Consider the following 21,436-nt stretch of genomic DNA (forward strand, 5'->3'; position numbering starts at 1 on the left):
AATGGAAGAAAATCTCAGCATTTTGGGAGGCCAAGGCAAGAGGATCACTTGAGGACAGGAGTTTGAGACCAGCCTGGCCAACATGGCGTAACCCCATCTCTACCAAAACTCCAAAAGAGTAGCCGGATGTGGTGGTGGGCGTCTGTAATTTCAGCTCCTCAGAGGCTGAGGCAGGAGAATCGCTCGAACTCAGCAGGCAGAGGTTGCAGTGAGCCAAGATCGCACCACTGCACTCCAGCCTGGGTGACAGGGCAAGACGCTTCTCTCTCAAAAAAAAAAAAAAAGGTGGGGGGCCGGGGGAATCAGATTCCATATACACAAAGTAACTATATCAAGAAGAAATTGAAAACAGAAAATCAGAATGCCTCATGTGATAGAAATACACACTGCTCTCAGAAAACAGGCAACACATCTTCTCAACCTCAGGGGAAGAGTTGTAAAAAAGAACCCGCTGGGCATGGTGGCTCACACCTGTAATCCCATCACTTTGGGAGACTAAGAGGGGGTGAATCCCTTGACCCCATGAGTTCAAGACCAGCCTAGCCAACATGGAGAAACTCTGTCTCTACCAAAAATACAAAAATTAGCCGAGCATAGTTTAGATGCCTGTAATCCCAGCTACTCAGAAGGCTGAGGCAGGAGAATTGCTTGAACCTGGGAGGCAAAGGTTGCAGTGGGCCGAGATCATGCCACTGTACTCCAGCCTGGGTGACAGAGTGAGACTACATATTTGAAAAAAAAAAAAAAATGACAAACAATACTCTCTGATCACTATGCAATAAAATTTAAAATTATTAATAATGTTTTTAAGAAGTTATCCATCTGCAAATTTCAAAAACCTACTAAACCAGTCTTGCGTGACAGGGTAAATATAAACCGAAGTTAAAGCATTTCTAAAAAATAATGGTAATGAAAACACCACATATCAGAATCAGTGGGAAGTTGTAAGCAGTAAGAAGAAAAACATTCAAAGCCTTAAAACCTTTTAGCAATAAAAATACTTGAATTACATTTCCAACTTAGAATGCTTTTCAGAAAGAAAAACAACAAAGTAAATCAAAAGAAAATACAAGGAAGGCAGTAATAAATATAAAAAGCAGAACTCAGTAAGTTAGAGAACAGAAAAATACAAGATCTTGAATAAATCAAAATACTGTTTTTTAAAACATAATTAACAAAATAGACCACATTTAACTAACTTAAGGGAAAAAAGAGAAAGCACAAATACATAAATAAGAAACCAAAGGGGGAAATAATCATCGAAACAAATAACTGTTAAAAATAAAAAAAGGCTCATTTGCAGATCCCTATGCAAATACATTTAAAAGCCTAGATGTAATGGATAATTTCCTGGAGAAAGGCAATTTGCCAAGGTTGACGTCATTAGAGACAGAAACCTTAGACCTATTTCCTCAGGAAAAAAATTGCAAAAACCAACAAGAAACTACCCTATAAAAAACATCAGGCCCAGATTGTTTCACTGGTGACTTCTACTAAACATTTAAGAACCAGATAGTCATAATGCTCCATCAATTGTTCCAGAGGATTGAAAACCTAATTCCTTTTGTAATGTATTAATAACTAAACTTCTTAAGGGAAGCAGAGAGAGTGAGAGAGAATGAATTACAAATATTGATGCACAAGTTTTAAACCAAATATTAGTGAACAGAATCCAACATCACATTAAGAAAACAATACACCATAGCCTAGTGGAATTTATTCCAGGAATATAAATTTGGTTTAATATTAAGAAATCCACTAATACAATGCAAAATCTTTATAGATGCAAGAAGAAAGACAGAGATGACTTTCTGCAGAGTTACTGAAAAGACTGAAATGGGTTTGAAAAATTCAACACTTACCCTAATAAAGAAACCCTCAAGATCATTAAAACTAATGGATACTTTCTTAGCATAATAAACCATACCATAGCCATAGAGACAGCATCTTATTAATGAGAAACACTAGAGGCACTTCTGTCAAAGACAGGAAAGGCAAGGGTTCCCACTGTCTCCACTAATTCTACATTGTCCTGGAGGTATTAGGAAACACAACTGACTACCACACAGACACAATCTGCTATAGTGTGGGTCTGTGTCCCCACCCAAAATCTCATGTTGAATTATAATTCCTGATGTTGGAGGTAGGGTCTGATAGGGGGTGACTGAATCATGGGGGTAGTTTCTTATGGTTTAACACCATCCCCCATGGTATTGTGAGTGAGCTTTCATAAGATCCGGTTGTTTAAAAGTGTGTAGCATCTCCTTCTCTCTCTCTCTCTCATCCTGCTCCCACCATGTGAGAAATCTTGCTTCCCCATCATCTCCCGCCATAATTGTAAGTTTCCTGAGGCCTCCTCAGAGGCCCAGCAGATGCCAGCATCATGCTTCCTATATAGCCTGTGGCACCATGAGTCAATTAAACCTCTTTTATTTGTAAATTACCCAGCCTGCGGTATTTCTTTATAGCAATGCCAGGACAGATTAATATACCACCTTTAACCCAGTAATCAACATTATTACCACCAGTAATGAGACAAGTAATGAGTGGCTTCCATGTCACTACATTCTTCTGAATTTCTTCCTTCTTCATTGGCTGTTCCTTTTCCTCATGTATGTCCTGATAAGATGCACCAAGATGCAACACCATTTTTGTAGTATTCCTGCCACAAAAGCACATTCTGAGTCTAATTCTGATGAAATATTGGACAAATACAAACTAAGAGACATTTTACAAAATGACTGGACTATAGTATTCAAAAATGTCAACGTCATGAAAGACAAAGAAAGACTAAAGGACTGTTTCAAAATAAAACATTATGATAAATGAATGTAATACATGGTCTAGGACTTTCTTTTTCTGTAAAGGACATTATTGAGACAACTGGTGAAATGTGGACAGGTAATACTATCATATTGCCGTGTGGTTATGTAAGAGAATGCCCTTGTTCTTGGGTTGCTCATGCTGAACTATTCAGAGACGAAGGGGCATCATGTCTGCAACTCACGCTCAAATGATTCAGAAAAAAATAGATGTACACATGGAGATATATAAATATTGTAAAATGTTAACCTTTAAGGAAACTGGATAAAGAAATACAGAATTTTTTGTAGTATTCTTGCAACTTTTCTGTAACTCTTATGACAAAATGGGAATTTTATAAGGAACAATAATAATAACCTCCTTTGACCCCCATCCCCCAAAGCCCTCAGCTAGCATGCCTCTTCTCCCTTTCACAATAAAATTCATCAGAGTAGTCATTTTGCCCTCTCATTTCTTCCCTCCCATTCGCTCCTTAATCAACCCCAATAAGGGCTGAATATCCTTGTTGAGGTCATCAGTGAACTTCATGTTGCCAAATCTGCTGAACAATGCTGGCATCTCAGTATCCCTCATCACCAGTAACCACTGCTTCCTTCTGGAATACTCCTTTTCTGGCTTCCACATCACTTCATTTTCCTGGATTTCTACCTGCTTCATTAGTTATTTCTTATCCACATCCTTCGCTGAATTTCTCTCCTCTATCCATGTTCTAAATTTTGGAGTGGCACAGCACTCACTCCTGGGCTGTTGCCAAATCTCCAGCTCTCTCTCCTTAGTGATCTCAGCTTTGATGGTCACCTCTATGTTGATGCCTTCAAAGGTCTATCTCCCAACCCCCTACCTCTCTCTCAAGCTCAGAGTCATAAATTGTTCAACCATCTATTTGATAGCTCCAATTATATGACTAAACATCAAATCAAACTTAACAAATCCCAAGTAGAATTCTTAAAGAGTCCCCCAAATCTGTTTTTCAGTTTTACCGTTTCAGTAAATGGCACTACCGTGCACCCTTATGTTGCAACCTAAAACCCAGTAGTCTTCCTTGATGACCTCCACCATCAATCTCTACTTCTCCCTATCTTACTATGTGTATTCGTTCATTTTCATGTTGCTGATAAAGACATACCTCAGACTGAGTAATTTATAAAGTAAAAGAGGTTTAATGGACTCACAGCTCCACATGGCTGGGGAGGCCTCACAATCATGGCAGAAGGTAAAAGGCACTTCTTATATGGCAGCAGCAAGAGAGAATCAGACAGTCAAGCGTAAGGAGTTTCCCCTTATAAAACAATCAGATCTTGTGAGACTTTATCACTACCACGAGAACGGTATGGGGGAAACCGCCCTCATGATTCAGTTATCTCCCACTGGGTCCCTCCCACACATGGGAATTATGAGAGCTACAATTCAAGATGAGATCTGGGTGGAGACACAGTCAAACCATATCACTATGCACACCCTAGTCGGAAACACTATCGCCTCCTACCGGCACTATCCTCCAAACTGGACTCCTTGCATCTCTCTTGCTCTCTGCAATCCATTCTCCAAACACCATTCAGAATGACCTTCTAAAAACATACTCCAGATCAGCACACTTCGCTATGTCAAATCCCCAGTGGCTACCATGACCTTTAATATCTGTTCCCTAGGCTGCCATAGCAAAGTACCACAAAATGGGGGCACTACAACAACAGAAATTTATTCTCTCACGGTTCCAGAGGCTAGAAGTCCCAAATGAAGGGGTCAGCAAGGGCATGCACCCTCTGAAGGCTCTAGAGGAGAATCCTTCTTTGCCTTCTCTAGTTTTTGGAGAGTGCTGGCAATTCCCAGCACTCCTTGGCTTGTGGATGCCCTATTCCAGTCTCTGCCTGTCTTCACTTGGCCTCCTCCCTCTGTCTCTGTCTTGGTCTCTGTGTTTTCTCCTCTTAAGATACTAACCATCTTGGGGATTTAGGCAGCACCCTAATCAAGTATGCCTCACTTTAACTAATTACATCTGCAAAGACCCTGTTATCCATATAGGGTGACCTGAGGTTCCAGATGGACTTGAATTTGGGGGTATATTATTAACCCAGTGTATCACTTTTGTTCCCACTGAAATAAATCCCAGATTCACTGCCCACAATCCCACATGATCTGATTCCTACCTCCCCTTCCATCACCCTCAAACAATTGGCCAGTATCTACTATCAGTTCCTAAATCAAGCCCATTCCAAACTTAGGGCTTTCTAGGCACTATTCTTTCTGTCCAGAGAGGTTTTCTGACAGAGGTTTTATTTACTTTTGTTTTGAGATGGAGTTTCATTCTTGTTGCCCAGGCTTGAGGGCACTGGCTCGATCTTGGCTCACTGCACCCTCTGCCTCCCAGGTTCAAGCGATTCTTGTGCCCCAGCTTCCTGAGTAGCCTGAGGACTACAGGCGTGCACCACCATACCCAGCTAATTTTTGTATTTTTAGTAGAGATGAGATTTCGCCATGTTGGCCAGGCTGATCTTGAACTCCTGGCCTCAAGTGATCCACCAGGCTCGGCCTCCCAAAGTGCTGGGATTACAGGCGTGAGCCACTGCACCCAGCTGCTGCCAGACTTTTGAGCTGCTGTTTCATCCTCATCTCCTCTGCCTCTTCAACTCACCTTCTCTAAAGTACATTCTTGTTTCCATTTTCTCTCTACAGTTGTCCCCCAGTATCTAAGGGGTATTGGTTCCAGAACCCCCTCACGGATACCAAAATCCAAGGATGCTCAAGTCCCTTGTATAAAATGGCATAGTATTTGCACATAACCTACTCACATTTCCTGGATACTTTAAATAATCTCAAGATTACTCACAATATGTAATACAATGCAAATGCTATGCAGTCATTATACTGTAGTTTTTTTATTTGTATTTTTATTGTTGTATTACTATCTTTTATTTTTATTTTTTCTAGTATTTTCCGGTTGAATCTGCAGATGTAAAACCCAGGGATTTGAAGGGTCAGATGTATGTTAGCACCTGCTTATTTACTTCAAAGCATTTATCACAATCTATAATTAGCTTGTGTTTATTTTTCCCAGTTTATCATCTGTCTCCCCCTTATAACCTCAACCTCCAACATAGTGCCTGGTGTGTGGGAGCTGACTGATGAGTATTTACTGAGTGAATGAATAAAATCAAATGAGTACAAGGACTGTGTCATATACATCTGTTATAGTTCCCATGGTACCTGTGCATGGCTTTCTACAAAACCCTAGAAAACATTTGTTGAAATCAGAAATACATTCCTTTTTGCTTTATTTTTCTTTAAGTCATAAATAATTTCCATCAATTTTATCCACACCACAGTTTATCCTTACACAAGAATTCCCCGACCAGACTTGGCAAGGCAGAAACAACAGCTCAAATTCTGCCACCAGGGTTCCAAATATTTATTTAGAATTATGTACCTAGTACTGCACAGCCCGAGACTCTTCAAACTTGTGATTATCAAATATTGCCTCAGCGCAACCACGTGCAAAGTGGGGGCTGCATTCATCGCAATGAAGATAAGTCTATTTAAATGACTTCAAGGTCATGTTTATGAATCAGATTGTGAAACTAAAAACTTCATTTGTGTTCATAAAACACTTGAGCGCTACAGAAAGCTCAATATCATTGACGAGGGTCAAGTGTCCAGCAAAGCGCTGCCCATGGAGACATAATCACGTTGCTTCATCATTGGGGCATGCACCATTAAAGGAATTTTCAAGGAATAATCACTTGTAGTGCATCTACTTAAAGCAATTTCGTATTTATTTATTCAATTGAATTATTTATGTTATTCATAATGAAACGAAACTCCGAACAGCATTGGTTCCGTCACATCTTCCTTTGCTTTCATTTGGTTTACCGCATGTGACTATTTTTATGCAAATGAGGTTATGATGACATTAAACATTTTCTACTGATTTTCCAAGAACAAATATGTTCTCTCCATATGCCACAGTCTTCTTTTTTCCTGCATCCATCCTCAAAGCTCTGTTGGCTGATGGGAATTTCTTCTAAATTAACTAAAGGGACACGCCATCTGTAATACTGATGAGGCTTTCTCCCTCTGCAGTGCACACGTGGCTCTCCCACTAATACCTGAATTTAGTCCATTTCACCCATTCCACCAGAAGCCTGATTTATACCCCCAGCTCTTACAAGCCTGTAAATCTCACCTTATTACAGAAGCACCGTGGTTCTCTCCTGCTGCCACTTGGAGAATGTTTACTGTACTCGCACACCTAGAACAACGAAGAACTCCACACATAAACAGGCATTGTGACTGCAAAGGCATTTGCCTCTATTGATTATTTCCAGGGCTGAGAAACAAATGTTTCCTGTACTGCGAGTATTTCACTAAGTATTTCACGTAAGTTATCTGTCCACTGAACCAATCAGAGTGGAATTTGGCAAACTGCCTAAAGTGAGCTTGCATAAACCAGCTTGGGCTTTCTTGTAGGGTGTGGGTGTTTGTGTGTACTCATGTAGACGCCTGGAGGCAAGTTTAGGACGGGTTGGTTTTAACTCAGTGCACTGCTAGAGTGAGGAAGCAATGGACTAAGCAGACAGGATAATCCCCTAGAAACACAAAGGTTGTTTAAGTACCAACTCTCGAGTCCCCAGTAACAGTGTGAGGATTTCTGAATATGAGATGAGATGAGCTAGCCTCTCCTGCAGCTCTCATCTGTCTACAATCCTTACTAAACTATCAAAGGCCAACAGAAGCAAGAACAGCCACTACTGTAAATCTCAACATTGGTCTGATTCAAACTAATACATGGAGAATTCAATGTCCCATAGCTGCATCTACATCTGGGGAATGTGAACTGGACACTCGGTGACCCTGGGGGTTGTAGACAGGTGACAGAGCAGATCCATTTGCATAAATAGGACAAGGTTGACACTGCTTTCTATCCACTGGTTTCAAATTCTCCATGAAAGAAATTGGAAACTTGCCGGAAAGCTCTCAGGAAGAAACAGAGGAGAATCTTGATGGCAACTTTGTTTTAAATGCATTTCAGGTGAGAATACTTTCAAGTTCCAAGAAAAGATCTAATTAACGTTGCCAATTCATAACCTTTTGGGCTGGCTGTGCCTCTAGAAGAAGTAGGAATTCTTTCTTACACAGTTAAGTCTCAAGAGCATCCATTTCTCTTTTTTTGAGACAGAGTCTCACTCAGTGGTCCAGGCTGGAGTGCAATGATGCAATCTCGGCTCACTGCCACCTCTTTCTCCCAGGTTCAAGCGATTCTCCTGCCTCAGCCTCCTGAGTATCTGAGATTACAGGCGCCCACCACCACGCCCAGCTAATTTTTGTATTTTTAGTAGAGATGGGTTTTCACCATGTTGGCCAGGCTGGTCTCAAACTCCTGACCTCAAGAGATCCGCCCACCTCGGCCTCCCAAAATGCTAGGATTACAGACATAAAATGTATTTTTTAATATTCGGTCCTTTTCAAGGAAAAATTACTTCAATACGTGGAAAAAAATCAAATCGTGAAAAGAGGAAAAACACACATTGTACTTTTTTTTTCTTCTGGTCTGACTGCTATGGAGGAAGCAGAAGCAGGAGGTAGCTGAGCCCATCCTCCAGCTTTCACAAAGTCTCCCGTGACCTCAGAACATTCCTAGTGAGGGCTGAACCTTCCTCAATATGTTGGCTCTGGGGCATACACAGCTGCCCCTTCTGATCCAAGCCCGGGAAGATCCTTATGAAGGAACATACCCTCCCCAGACTCTCCCCATCATCCTGGCATCTGTCTCAGGCTGAACCCTCTGGATTTCTGTGCTGACTTGGGAACAAGGAAATGCCCACTGTCCTAGATTTAAGTATTCCATGTAAGTGCAAGGCTAAGGATATATCACTTTTCAGTAGATATTTTCCTGAAGATCCTGTCATTTAATGCAAGGTGTTTTAAAGATGATAAGGGGTATGGCCAGGTGTGATGGCTTGAGACTGAAATGTATAGGTATATTATTGTGTGAAATGTATAGATGTTATTCTATACATTTCATGTGGAAAATTTAATCCCCACAGGAATTCTATAAAGTAGATATTACATCACCACTTTACATATGAGGAAACTGAGGCACAGACAGGTTAAGCAACTTGCCCAAGGTCACATAGCTAGAAAGGGATAAAGCTGAGATTGGAATTTAGATTTCTGAATCTAGGCTCTTCACCTTCATGTATAACTCTCTCATGAAGGTTTTTTAATGGCCCAGATATCTTCTTCAGACCTAGGGAATCTGCAAAAGTGGGATGAACATTCAACCATAAATACCGCAGGAAGCACATCACCCTCACACTCTAAAGGAAAGGGCACCCCTCAACTTGCATATTCCACTCTTCCATCCCATTGCTGCGTGAAGACCTGCTTTAGCAAATAGACTTCCTCCTCGGTATAAACTCTATGGTAAGACATCTCCTAAGGCAAATAATATTATACGATTTTCTTTCCTATGTTTTATTAAAAAAAAAAAAAGTATGCCTTAAAGAGGGTTTTAACTGTATTACACTACATACTAGGGCCATCACAGGCAACAGCTACTCAAATTCAACATAAAAGTCCTTTGGAATTTTATTAGCTTTGGAAGAATTGAAAAGCACCAAGAGAAGAAAACTAAAGAAGTAAACTCACCTACCTACCCACCCCCGTCCCCAACAGACAAGATTCACTAGATAAACTGTCCACTTTCTGTAAGACTCAGATATTCTTTTCCTTCTGGCAACCCCAGCATGGAGCAGAAGGTTCCATTCTGCAGACACGGAAGGTCAGGCACTTGATGTGGGCTCATCCACAGACCTTGAAGACACACACAGAGCTGGGTTTGAATCCAGGTCCCAGCACTTACTAGCTGTGTGACCTCAGGCAGTTTGCTTGACCCCTCCAAGGCCACTTTGCCTCATTTATAAAAGAAGGGATGGGAACAGCTATTTCAGAGGGCAGTTAAATTTAAATGAGATCAATAAAACATGCCATACAGTGACAAAAACATAAAAGGCGGTCAATAAAAGGGAAAAATTATCGTGGTTCGTGATTCAGGGACACTCTTTTTTTTTTTTTTTTTTTTTGAGACGGAGTCTTGCTCAGTCGCCCAGGCTGGAGTGCGGTGGCACGATCTCAGCTCACTGCAAGCTCAGCCTCCGGGTTCCCGCCATTCTCCTGTCTCAGCCTCCCGAGTAGCTGGGACTACAGGCGCCCGCCACCACGCCGGGCTAATTTTTTTGTATTTTTAGTAGAGACGGGGTTTCACTGTGTTAGCCAAGATGGTCTCAATCTCCTGACCTCGTGATCCGCCCGTCTCGGCCTCCCAAAGTGCTGGGATTACAGGCGTGAGCCACTGCGCTCAGCCCAGGGACACTCTTAAGCATACAACTACTTATTATTATTACTCATTGGACGGATACTCTCTGTGCCCACATGGGTCTGTGAAAAAGAAAGTTTAACATATAATTTTTCACCCTTTAAAACATAATATATATAATATGTAAGTATAATATATAAATATATATACCCACATACACACATACACTCTCATGTGGACACACACCTCTCACTCTGTTATCCAAGATGGGGTGCAGTGACACGATCATAGCTCGCTATAGCCTTGGACTCTGGGCTCAAGCAATCCCCCCACTTCAGCCTCCCCAGCAGCTAGAACTACAGGCATACGCCACCATATCCAGCTTATTTTTTTTTTTTTTTTATTTTTAGTAGAGACAAGTCTTGCGATGTTACCCAGGCTGGTCTCAAACTCCTGACTTCAAGAGATCTTCCTGCCTCAGCCTCTCAAAGGGTTGGGATTACAGGCATGAGCCCCCCCACACCCGGCTGGATTCTTGACTCTTTTTAAGGCACTTTCACTCTATATACAAACCAACCTGTGAGACACAGGGTGTCTATTGTTAGAGGAATGATTCACATAAAAAAGACTCCATCACAGCTGCTATAATCAGATGTGTCCTTTTCACAGCAGAGGGAAACTTGAGTCGGGTATTGAGCCATGAGTAGATTCACTCCACTCATTCATTATAAGACCAGGACTCGCATACTCATACAAGTCACGTGCACACAGACTCAACCTAAAATACCCACTGGAGTTGAATGATTCTCGAATATCCACGGTCAGCCCAGACATCATTCCTGACCTCCAGACCACAACATGCATCTGACCACTGGGCATGACATGAGGATGGTCCACAGGGTCATCATGCCAGCCGCATCCAAAGCAGACATTGTCAGGATAAAATGGGTTAGAATATGTTGTGATGAAGGCAAGAGGAGACTTTCCGAGTGAAGCAAAATGAATTTCAAAGAAACCTGACATCTGGATTTATAAGCAGGAGGCCAAAGGAGAAATTGAAGATAACAGCAGTAGAAACTGCTCATAAATTACCTACATGGTTTGAGAGGAGAAAGCGTATCATAAAATTGGTGCAGGGATCTCAGCAGTGGCTTTAATAAGCACAGAAAGATTTCTGTGGTCCCTCCCTCATAGTATGAGATAATTGGAAAAGCAGATAATTACTATGCCGCAGTGTGATATAGAATGGTATATCTCAGTAAAAAAAGCCAAAAACAAAAAACAAAAACAAATAACGAAACAAGTGGGGGCTTAGAAAGCCTTGCCCAGCTTCTGATGTCACCGAAGGCTATCTTCTTACAAACACAGAGCCAAATCATAGATAAAGCCGGACAGATTAATGTCTTGTGGTTACTCAAGAAAACCGGTAACTTTGGGGAACCCTGGACAAGCAGAACTGCTGTCTTCCTTACAAAACATGAACCCCTGCAGCATTCTCTCTCCTGGTTAACGAAATCACCTCCACTCCATATCCCAAGCTAGTGCACTCACTTCACCCATTTCCAATTAGTTGCCTCATTTTTATTCTCTCTAGGATTTTCTTGAATCTAGCTCTTCCACCTTATCCCTGCTTAGTCCTTAGTTTGTTATAGGAAAACAATTGTATAAAAGTAGCACAATCATAATAAAGTGCTTGCTGTTATTATTAAAAGCACCCTTCTTCTCTCTCTGGCAATGTCTAGCACACAGTTGGCACTCAACAAATGTTGGTAACCATGACTTATATTTAGCCATCCTGCTACCAGCCTCCATCTTCTCCATTCCATCCTCCACATTTCTGCCACAGTTATCATTATTTTTTTAAAAAGAAATAATAATAATACCATCCTGCCTCTAATCTTTTACTGGCATCTACCAAAAATGTGAAAGTCCCCACCCAGGGCTGGAACATGAGGCACTTCCCAGCCTGGTTTCCTCCTTCCCCTCCAAATTTTTTTTTTCCACAATTTACTCTGGAAACTATTCTCTAGCCAGAAGTTTTCCATTTCCCCTAATCCCAAAATCCAAGAACTGTCCCCTGAGCCACACAGTGCCTGGAACTGCGATTCCTTTCTTTAAGAGCTTTTGTTTTTTTCTGTAGTTAATAGTTGCTTTGCTTTTTCACAAGCTGAGCTACTTATCATTGTACTTGCTGTTCTCTCTCTCAAATGTCCTGCCTCCCTTTTAGAGGAAAACTCCTGCTTGCCAATAAGATCAAGGTCACCTTCTGCCTCCCACAGAATGGCTCACTTTCTAAGGCCTTGTCTTAGAAATGGCTCACTTGTCTTACTTTCTAAGGCCCTCTAAAAGTGACCAAAAGGACTATAAATGGCCCCCAGTCTCTCCCACTCTCTTTGAAGTCCTCTGAGGCCAAGATGCCTTGCTCTTCTCCAAACTGCTGGCCCACTGCCTGGCAAATTGGAGACTTTAGTCAAAAAATCATTTTTAGTAATTTCTACAAAACCAAGAAAGGACAAGAAAAAGAAGAAAAAAGAAATACAGATCAAAAGAACACCACAGAGAAAATAAGCCTACTTATATGCAAAAAGCATAAAATGTAACATATTTAGCACCTCCAAATAAGAGAAAGAGAAGGGTTATTTATAAGATTATTTTGAAAAACCTCTTTTCTAAAAAGAGGGACAGATCTTTGGAACGGAAGATACAAACTTGAACCATATTCCAAAATAAACTCTAGAAGGATGGAAGGGTGAAATATAAAAGAGTCATAGAAAAGCAACACAAAACAGAATAGAATATTTATCAATATTCTGAGGGATAATATCTTTTTATACTTTAAAGCAGGGAAGAAATGAAAATGGAAAGATTGACAGTTTGGGATTCACACAAGTTTAAAATATCTGTCCAGTGCAAGAAAAAAAAAGTCACAGAATTAAAACAAAATGGAAAACAGCATTTTGGAATTCATTTGCCTGAAATGTGACAAATGGTTAATCTCACTGCTACCTAAACATTCATTCATATTTATAAGAAAAACAATTTTCTCAAGTGTAATATAGCAAAAAAACAGTAAGAATTAAAGCAACTTGAGGTTCTGTTTAAAATTGCAATGAAATTAGCCTACTTAAAGATTCTCAAAAATTTGTGAGAGCTGTTTGGGGCTTAACAAAAAGGATCCTACCCACTGGGGAATAATTTCTCTGGAGGAAGGAAACTGTTCTGCCCCAGGCAGCTGCCTCTCCTTACATCCCCAGAGCTCAAATATCAGAGAAATTGCTTCTACAGGCAAGGGCCTTGCAACTCTTTGATGGCTGGGATTAATTTGCAATTAAGAGAGGTTAATTTGGTAACTTTTGCTGTGGAGATCAGAATTTACAATGGTCTCTTTGGTTACTGTCTATGGCCTGTGGGCAAGCTCTCAAATTCATCTGAAAATTGACCTTCAAATTTACCCAACACATAGTGGCCAGGATAATCTAAATGTGATCATATCATTCAAGCTGGTTCTCCAACTCATTCTTCTACCGTACTTTCATCCCACACATTTTGCATTTTTTGGTATAGATTTATATTTATTGTTTAATTGAAATTTTGTTAAAATAAAACATACACGGTCTCCTTCAACTTCTGTAATCTCCATGTTGCTACATAACAATGATTATGTTAGTATTTCTTGACGTGTAATTTTAGACATTTTCAATTGACTTCCTATTACTGAAGATGTAGATTTAGTTTTCTTACACTACCCACACCTCACATATACATTTTGCCTCCTCCTCCTTCCAATAATTATAGCATAATTTGTGTTTAAATCGATATGAAATATTTACATTTATATGACTACAATATATTGCTCAGAGCTGAGCCACAGAGTATATGGAAGTATAGTTTGTTTATTGGAGAGCTTTTTTTTTTTTTTTTCCTGTATTAATTGCTTTGCTTTTTCACAAGCTGTTTTGTGTCTATCAGTAAAATGGTTGGGATAAGCGTCTCGGCCAAATCTCATGTTGAAACGTAATTCCCAGTGTGGGAGGTGGGGCCTAGTGGGAGGTGTCTGGATCATGGGGGTGGATCCCCATAAATGGCTTAGTGCCAACCTCTTGATGATGAGTGAGTTCACATGAGATTTTGTTGTTTAAAAGCGTGTGGCATCTCCCACTCTCTCTCTCTTTTGCTCCCACTCTTGCCATGTGATAGGCTGGCTCACCTTTTGCTTTCAGCCATGATTATAAGCTTCCTGAGGCCTCATTAGAAGCCAAGCACCATGCTTCCTGGACAGTCTGCAGAACAGTGAGCCAATTAAACCTCTTTTATTTATAAATAACCCAGTCTCAAGTATTCCTTTACAGTAACACAATGGCCTAACACAATCAGTAAACGGTCCCAAGCTTTTTGAGAGGAGTTAAGAAAAACATCTTAATGCAGTCAAAAACACTAGGCAATCAAACAATTTTGCCACTTCCCACCTCCTTTAGAGACATACCTCCTGGAGCCCTGCATCCTCCTGCATCCACATGAGGCTCTAGGAGGTTTATCTCTAAAGATGTGGGAATAATGGATCTCTTCGTCTGCTACATGGCTGTCACCCTAGAATGTTAGTTACCCTGGAGCATCTCTTCATCATCTTCCTTACTTGATTCCTTTGTTTTGCTGGAACATGTGCTTAAGTATCTTCCCCAAAACAAATTCAGAGAAGGGAAAATTGTTAAGAGCCTACATTTATGCAATGGATTTACTTCGCATTTGCTCCTGGCCCAAAGTATTCTATAGATGACTGTTAAGAGTTCTAAATTGAACATTATTTTTTTCTCTCAAAATTATTTAAGCATTCTTCCATTGTCTTCTAATATTTCTACAGAGAAATCTAATGCCAACTATATGTCATCTGCATTTACTCTCTGAAAACTTTCAGGACTTTTTCTTCATCCAAGTTGTTTTGAAATTTTACATTTACATTTCTTGATGTGAGTTTAGTTTTTGTTCTTTTCATGAATTATGTAGGAACTGGGTGGGATCTTCTAATCTGAAAGCTCACATCCTACGGTTCTGGGAAATTGTCTTGCATTATTTGTTTCATGACTTTCTTCTCTCTGTTCTCTCTGATTTTCTCATTAGTGGATGTTGAACCTACTGGACTCATGTGATTTCTTTTGATCTTTCCTCTCCTAATTTTCATTTCCTTTTTTTCTACTTTTTAGAACATTTCTCAATGCTATCTTCCAAATCTTTACTAAATTATTTATTTATATTTAATTTCTGTTTTATAAGAGATAGAGTCTTGCTATGTTGCCCAAGCTGGACTCTTAACTCCTAGGTTCAAGTGATCCTACTGTCATAGCCTCCTGAGTAGCTAGGACTACAGGTCTAACTTTTAACTTTTATTTTTTATTTTATGATTTTTTTTTTTTTTTTGCGGTGGAGTCTCACTCTGTTGCCCAAGCTGGAGTGCAGTAGCGCAATCTGGGCTCACTGTAATCTCTACGTCCAGGTTCAAGCAATTCTCCTGCCTCAGTCTCCCAAGTAGCTGGGATTAGAAGCATGAACCTCTATGCCCAGCTAATTTTTTCTTGTGTTTTTAGTAGAGACGGGGTTTCACCATGTTGGCCAGGCTGGTCTCGAACTCCTGACCTCAAATGATCCACCCACCTCAGCCTCCCAAAGTGCTGGGATTACAGGCATGGGCCACCGCACCTGGCCTTATGATTATTATCTTAATATATCTATTTGCTCTTGGTTTATAAACAAAACAAACATTCTATATCTCCTAAGTCATTTATTATAGTTTTAAAGTTTGTTGTTTCTGTTTACTGTTTTCCGCTGTTGTTAACATCTTTTACAACAAAGACTCTACTGAGATGTCTAGTGATCCTGCCTTTCCTTTCTTATTTTAGAGCAGGACTGCTTTATGTAAAAGGATGAAGCCTTATAACAGGCATGCCATACTAATAGTTAATGAGCAGAACCCAGCCATTTTTGGGGTACCCCCAGCTGTCAGATCTATCAGCCTTTTCCTTAGGCTGAATAATTTTCTCTAAGTGGATTCTTCAAACTCTTGCTTACAGGAGTAATAGAGACTAGAGGGGTAATGGAGCTGGAAAGTCATCCCATTTCATATGCAGCCCTGTTATTCTCTGTCCAAGGCCACCTCTGTGAACCACAGTTCATCTTCTCCAGGGAGTAAACCTCCCATATTCTGCCAGATGAGAAAGGGCAGTCTCTGGCTGTGCAGAGTTGAAGAAAGGATCTGGAGACATAACTGCTAACTGCATCCCTTCTTTTCAAATCCCCCTCTAGCCGTCAGAAATGTCTGTCATCTCCAATTCCTGAGTCTCTGGGGGCTTCTGGCTAGACTGCATTCTTCAGCTCTCACCACCCCCACCCACCTCATGCGGGAGGCTGGGTCTCAGCTTCACCCAGCTTGCTCTGCCAGTTGCCATTACCATCCTCTTTCCATCTTCCAAAATTTTGTACATGTCTCTCTTCCCTGTGATCACTGCCTAACCTGTTGTGGGTTTTTTTCCTTCTAAGTTGCCATTCTCTCTATTCCTTTGCTATCATTTTAACAGGGTTTCAGGAAGGTTCACATATAAATGGTGTATGTTCAGGCTATCATGTTATATTACACAGCAATATCGGGCTATGGGTTCCTCCCTGAGTACGCCAAATCATACCCAACCAAGTGTGCTCCTTCTGTTCTCCTGCCTGGTCCACCCTTATCCCTCTCCCAATTTCAATTTTCCTTTATGTTTTTTCTTTTTGAGACAGAGTCTCACCTGTCACCCAGGCTGGAGTGCAGTGGCATGATCTCAGCTCACTGCAACCTCCACCTACCAGTTTCAAGCCATTCTCCTGCCTCAGCCTCCCAAGTAGCTGGGACCACAGGTGTGCACCACCATGCCCCGCTTCTGTTTTTGTATATTTCAGTAGAGATGGGGTTTCATCACATTGGCCAGGCTAGTCTTGAACTCCTGACCTCAGGCGATCTGCCCACCTTGGTCTCCCAAAGGGCTGGGATTACAGGCGTGAGCCACTGTGCTCAGCCCCCTCATCTTCAATTTTCTATCCCTTAATGGTCCTTCAGGCATTACTTCAAACAAGAAACTTTCTCAGACCCTCCCTGCACGTGCTGCGTGAATCTCTAGCCGGCATGTACCTTGTGCTGAACTGATCTGCTTGTATACCTGTCTTCCTCCCTAGACGAGAAGTAAGTAGGCAAGGAGTATCCAATGGTCTATCTCCAGCGTGAAGAAAACTATCTGGCGTATAATAAGTGCTCAATAATACTTGTTCAACCAGCTCATTTCCAGTAACCTCGTTGTGGAGGCATTTTCATTCTTAGAGAAGTACAAAAAATAAGGCCATGTTTATTTGCCAATGTCCTAATAAGAAAGGCTAATGAGAGAGCATCAGGAAATAAAAACAGACAGATGTTTTGGAGAGCCAAAGTCCAGGGACACAAAATAGCTTACAGCAGGGGTGATGTATATTTTCCTAGTGATTCTAAGTGAGTATATGCTTATTCAGTAGGGAGAGATTTAACAGGTTTCTCAGCTAATGCTGCAGATTTACATCCATTTAAGATAATTTTCCTTATCTCGAATCTATTTTTCTCAGTAACCAAGACACTTAACTGATTTGTACAAAATTCATTTGAGAAAGAAATAATCTACTTCAGGCAAGGACACACTCTAAATAGAGACACTACAAATCTAATAGAAAATGGAGAATCTGTTTGAGAATCGGAGGTGGAGTTCTGCCTGGAACATAGGGGCTTTCTCTCCAGCATCTTGACACTATATCCAACCTCTTTTGTCTGTTTTACAAGCAGAAAATAAGTAATTCTTAAATCTGAGAGCACAAAACAAAGAACTCTCCTAATCCAACCAAGATGCACACAAATAGTTTTTAGACAGTGTCTCACTCTCTTCCTCAGGCTGGAATGCAGTGGTGCCATGACGGCTTACTGCAGCCTCGACCTCCCAGGCTCACGTGACCCTCAGCCTCAGGAGTAGCTAGGACTATAGGCATGTACCACCACCATACCTGGTTAATTTTTATATTTTTTGTAGAGACAACGCTTTGCCATGTTGCCCAGGCTGATGGGCTCAAGTGATCTGCCCAAAGCGACTGGCTTCCCAAAGTGCTAGGATTATAGATGTGAGCCACTGTACTCAGACCCAATTTTTTTTTTTTTTTTTTGAGATGGAGTTTCACTCTGTCGCCCAGGATGGAGTGCAATGGCACAATCTTGGCTCACTGCAACCTCTGCCTCCCTGGTTCAAGCGATTTTCCTGCCTCAGCCACCTGAGTAGCTGGGATTACAGGCGCCCGCCACCGCACCCGGCCAATTTTTGTATTTTTAGTAGAGACAGGGTTTCACTATCTTGACCTGGCTGGTCTCGAACTCCTGACCTCGTGATCCACCCTCCTCAGCCTCCCAAAGTGCTGGGATTACACCCTCAAGTTTTTTAAAAGACAAGAATCTCATGCAAAAAAGTTTAAGTTGAAACAATAGCCTATCAGTTTGGCATTTTTTACATGCTAATACCCAGTATTGGAAGGGTCTAGTAAAATTCTAATAAGAGTAGAATTACTATAGATTTTCTGGAGGAAAATATTACAATACGTATCAAGAATCTCCAAAAATATCCCTCTACTATACACCTTTAGAAGTGTGGATTCAGAAAATAAATATCAAATTAATACAAATAAAGATATGAGTGAAAAAATATTCAATAGAAGGTTATATATAATAAAGAAAAATTGAAAATAACCTAAATTTCCAACAATGGAAACAGATCATCATTAATAACATCAGAAAATACTCTTGATTTAATGTTAAATGAAAAAGGGAAAAAGTGAGATAACATACACTCATAACCTGTATAGAAAACTGACTCAAAGACAATATACAAAAACGTCAATAGATGCTGTCCCTAAGTCATGAGATCACGGTGATTTGTTTTAGAAAAACAAAAATCGAAACCATAATGAGATACCATTTCAACCAGTTATAATGGTTACTATTAAAAAGTAAAAAAAAAAAAGACAGATGCTGGAGAGGTTGCAGAGAAAAGGTAATGGTTATACACTGCTGGTGAGAATGTAAATTACTTCAGCCATTGTAGAAAGCAATTTGGTGAAGTCTCAGAGAACTCAAAGCAGAACCATTTGACCCAGCAATCCCATTATTGGGTATATACCCAAAGGAATATAAATTGTTCTACCATAAAGACACGTGCACAGGTATGTTCATTACAGCACTATTCGCTGTAGCAAACGAATGGAATCAACCTAAATGCCCATCAATAGTAGGCTGGACAAATAAAATGTGGCACATATACACTATGGAATACTACGCAGCCATAAACGAGAATGGCATCATGTCCTTTGCAGCAACATGGATGGAGTTGGAGGCCATTATCCTAAGCAAACTTACTCAGAAACAGAAAACCAAATACCACCAGTTCTCACTTATAAGTGGGAGCTAAACACTGAGTACACATGGACACAAAAAGGGGGACAACAGACACGGCGCCTACTTGAAGGTGGAGGGAAGGAGAAGGGCGAGAATCAAGAAACTATCTATTCAGTACTATGCTTATTACCTGGACGATGAAATAATCTGTACGCTGAACCCCTGTGACATGCAATTAACCTATATAACAAACCTACACATGTTCCCCTGAACATAAAATAAACATCAAAAGAATAATAATGGCCGGGCATGGTGGCTCACACCTGTAATCCCAGCACTTTGGGAGGCCGAGGTGGGCGGATCACCTGAGGTCAGGAGTTTGAGATCAGCCTGACCAACGCGGTAAAATCCCATCTCTACTAAAAATACAAAATTAGCCAGGCATGGTGCCACATGCCTGCAATCCCAGCTACTTGGGAGGCTGAGGCTGAGGCTGAGGCAGGAGAATCACTTAAACCCAGGAGGCGGAGGTTGTGGTGAGCTGAGATTGCACCATTGCACTCCAGCCTGGGCAACAAGAGTGACAAAAAAAAAAAGAAGAAGAAAGAGGAGGAGAAGGAGAAGGAGGAGAAGGAGAAGGAGGAGAGGAAGATGAAGAAGAAGAGGAAGAAGAAGGAGAAGGAGAAGGAGAGGAACAGGAGAGGAAGAATAAGAGGAAGAAGAAGAAGAAATAAAATATAAAGCTTTTTGTATTGAGGCTCTTTCTATGTTTCTGGAACACTTTGATAACAACTGAACGTGTTTGCTTAGGTAATCTCTCATAAGCAACAGGAGTACTAAGTGTATTTATTGAAGAGGAAACTAAAATAAAAACTCCCCCAAGAGTTACAAATAACAGTGGAAAATATCACAGACTTAGGGGTCTACACCCATTCTGACGACCCATCAAGCTCCCTGAATGACTGAACCAGAACTTACTTGGTGGGACGATAATCCGGAATGGAACGGTCCAGTGAAATTTTCTCACTGAGGTAGGAATTGTAGCCATACTTCTCATGGGGTCCCTTAGCCTTTTCTTCTTCAGCTGGGGAAAGAGTAGCCGGGAGGCCCCCTTTACCCCGCCCACCATAACCTTCAATGAGCCCAAGGGATTTGGATAAGCCTAGAAAAAGTGGGAGAAAAAAGAATTATTAGAAAACCACCATACCAGGATGTATTACTCAATCTCTGCTGCAGTTTCAACAGAAATTTTAACATTACCTGTCACAGAAAAAATGATGTCCTCAATTTATCCCACTCAGGTATAGGCCCTGAAAACATTTGTATTAGAGGAAGGTCAAGGCCACAGAGCGTTCTGGGGTTAAAGTTTGGTTACCAATTAGAATCCTCTACCTCTGTCTCTACCAAAAAATACAAAAATTAGCTGGGCGTCGTGGTGCACGCCTATAGTCCCATCTACTCAAGAGGCTAAGGCAGGAGAATCTCTTGAACCCGGGAGATGGAGCTTGCAGTGAGCCGAGATTGCACCACTGCACTCCAGCCTGGGCGACCGAGTAAGACTCTGTCTCAAAAAGAAAACCCAATAAATAAAAAAGAATCCTCCCTCTCCTTTTGGGAACTGGGATGAGATGGGGGTCTGTAAGAGGGAGAGACCCTCCACACTAGGAGAAATGAGGACGAAAGAGGACACAGGAAATGAGATCGAACGAGGGCCATTATTCATGCCTGTTTCCCTTTTGCTAGGAGGAACTACAGCAAGAAGAAATAGCACAGAATAAAAACAGCAAGTCCACAGATAACTGCCAAACTGCAGATGCTTTTGCTTCATTTGAACAGAAAGCGACATACAGATTGATTTGTATCCTGAGTTTAAAGGGTCCAAC

At 41.0% G+C, this 21,436-nt stretch overlaps 1 protein-coding gene across 1 annotated transcript in view; it reads right to left on the reverse strand.

Annotated features, from left to right (window-relative positions):
• GALNT17 (polypeptide N-acetylgalactosaminyltransferase 17) overlaps positions 1-21,436 on the reverse strand; it is a 603,442-nt gene that overhangs the window by 375,664 nt on the left and 206,342 nt on the right. The window contains exon 2 of the mRNA XM_050783574.1: positions 20,532-20,715. Within this exon, the coding sequence (XP_050639531.1) occupies positions 20,532-20,715 (184 nt within the window). The remainder of the gene's footprint in view (positions 1-20,531; positions 20,716-21,436) is intronic.

This window comes from Macaca thibetana, chromosome 3 (assembly GCF_024542745.1).
Source record: "Macaca thibetana thibetana isolate TM-01 chromosome 3, ASM2454274v1, whole genome shotgun sequence".
In the NCBI taxonomy this organism is placed as follows: Eukaryota; Metazoa; Chordata; class Mammalia; order Primates; family Cercopithecidae; genus Macaca; species Macaca thibetana.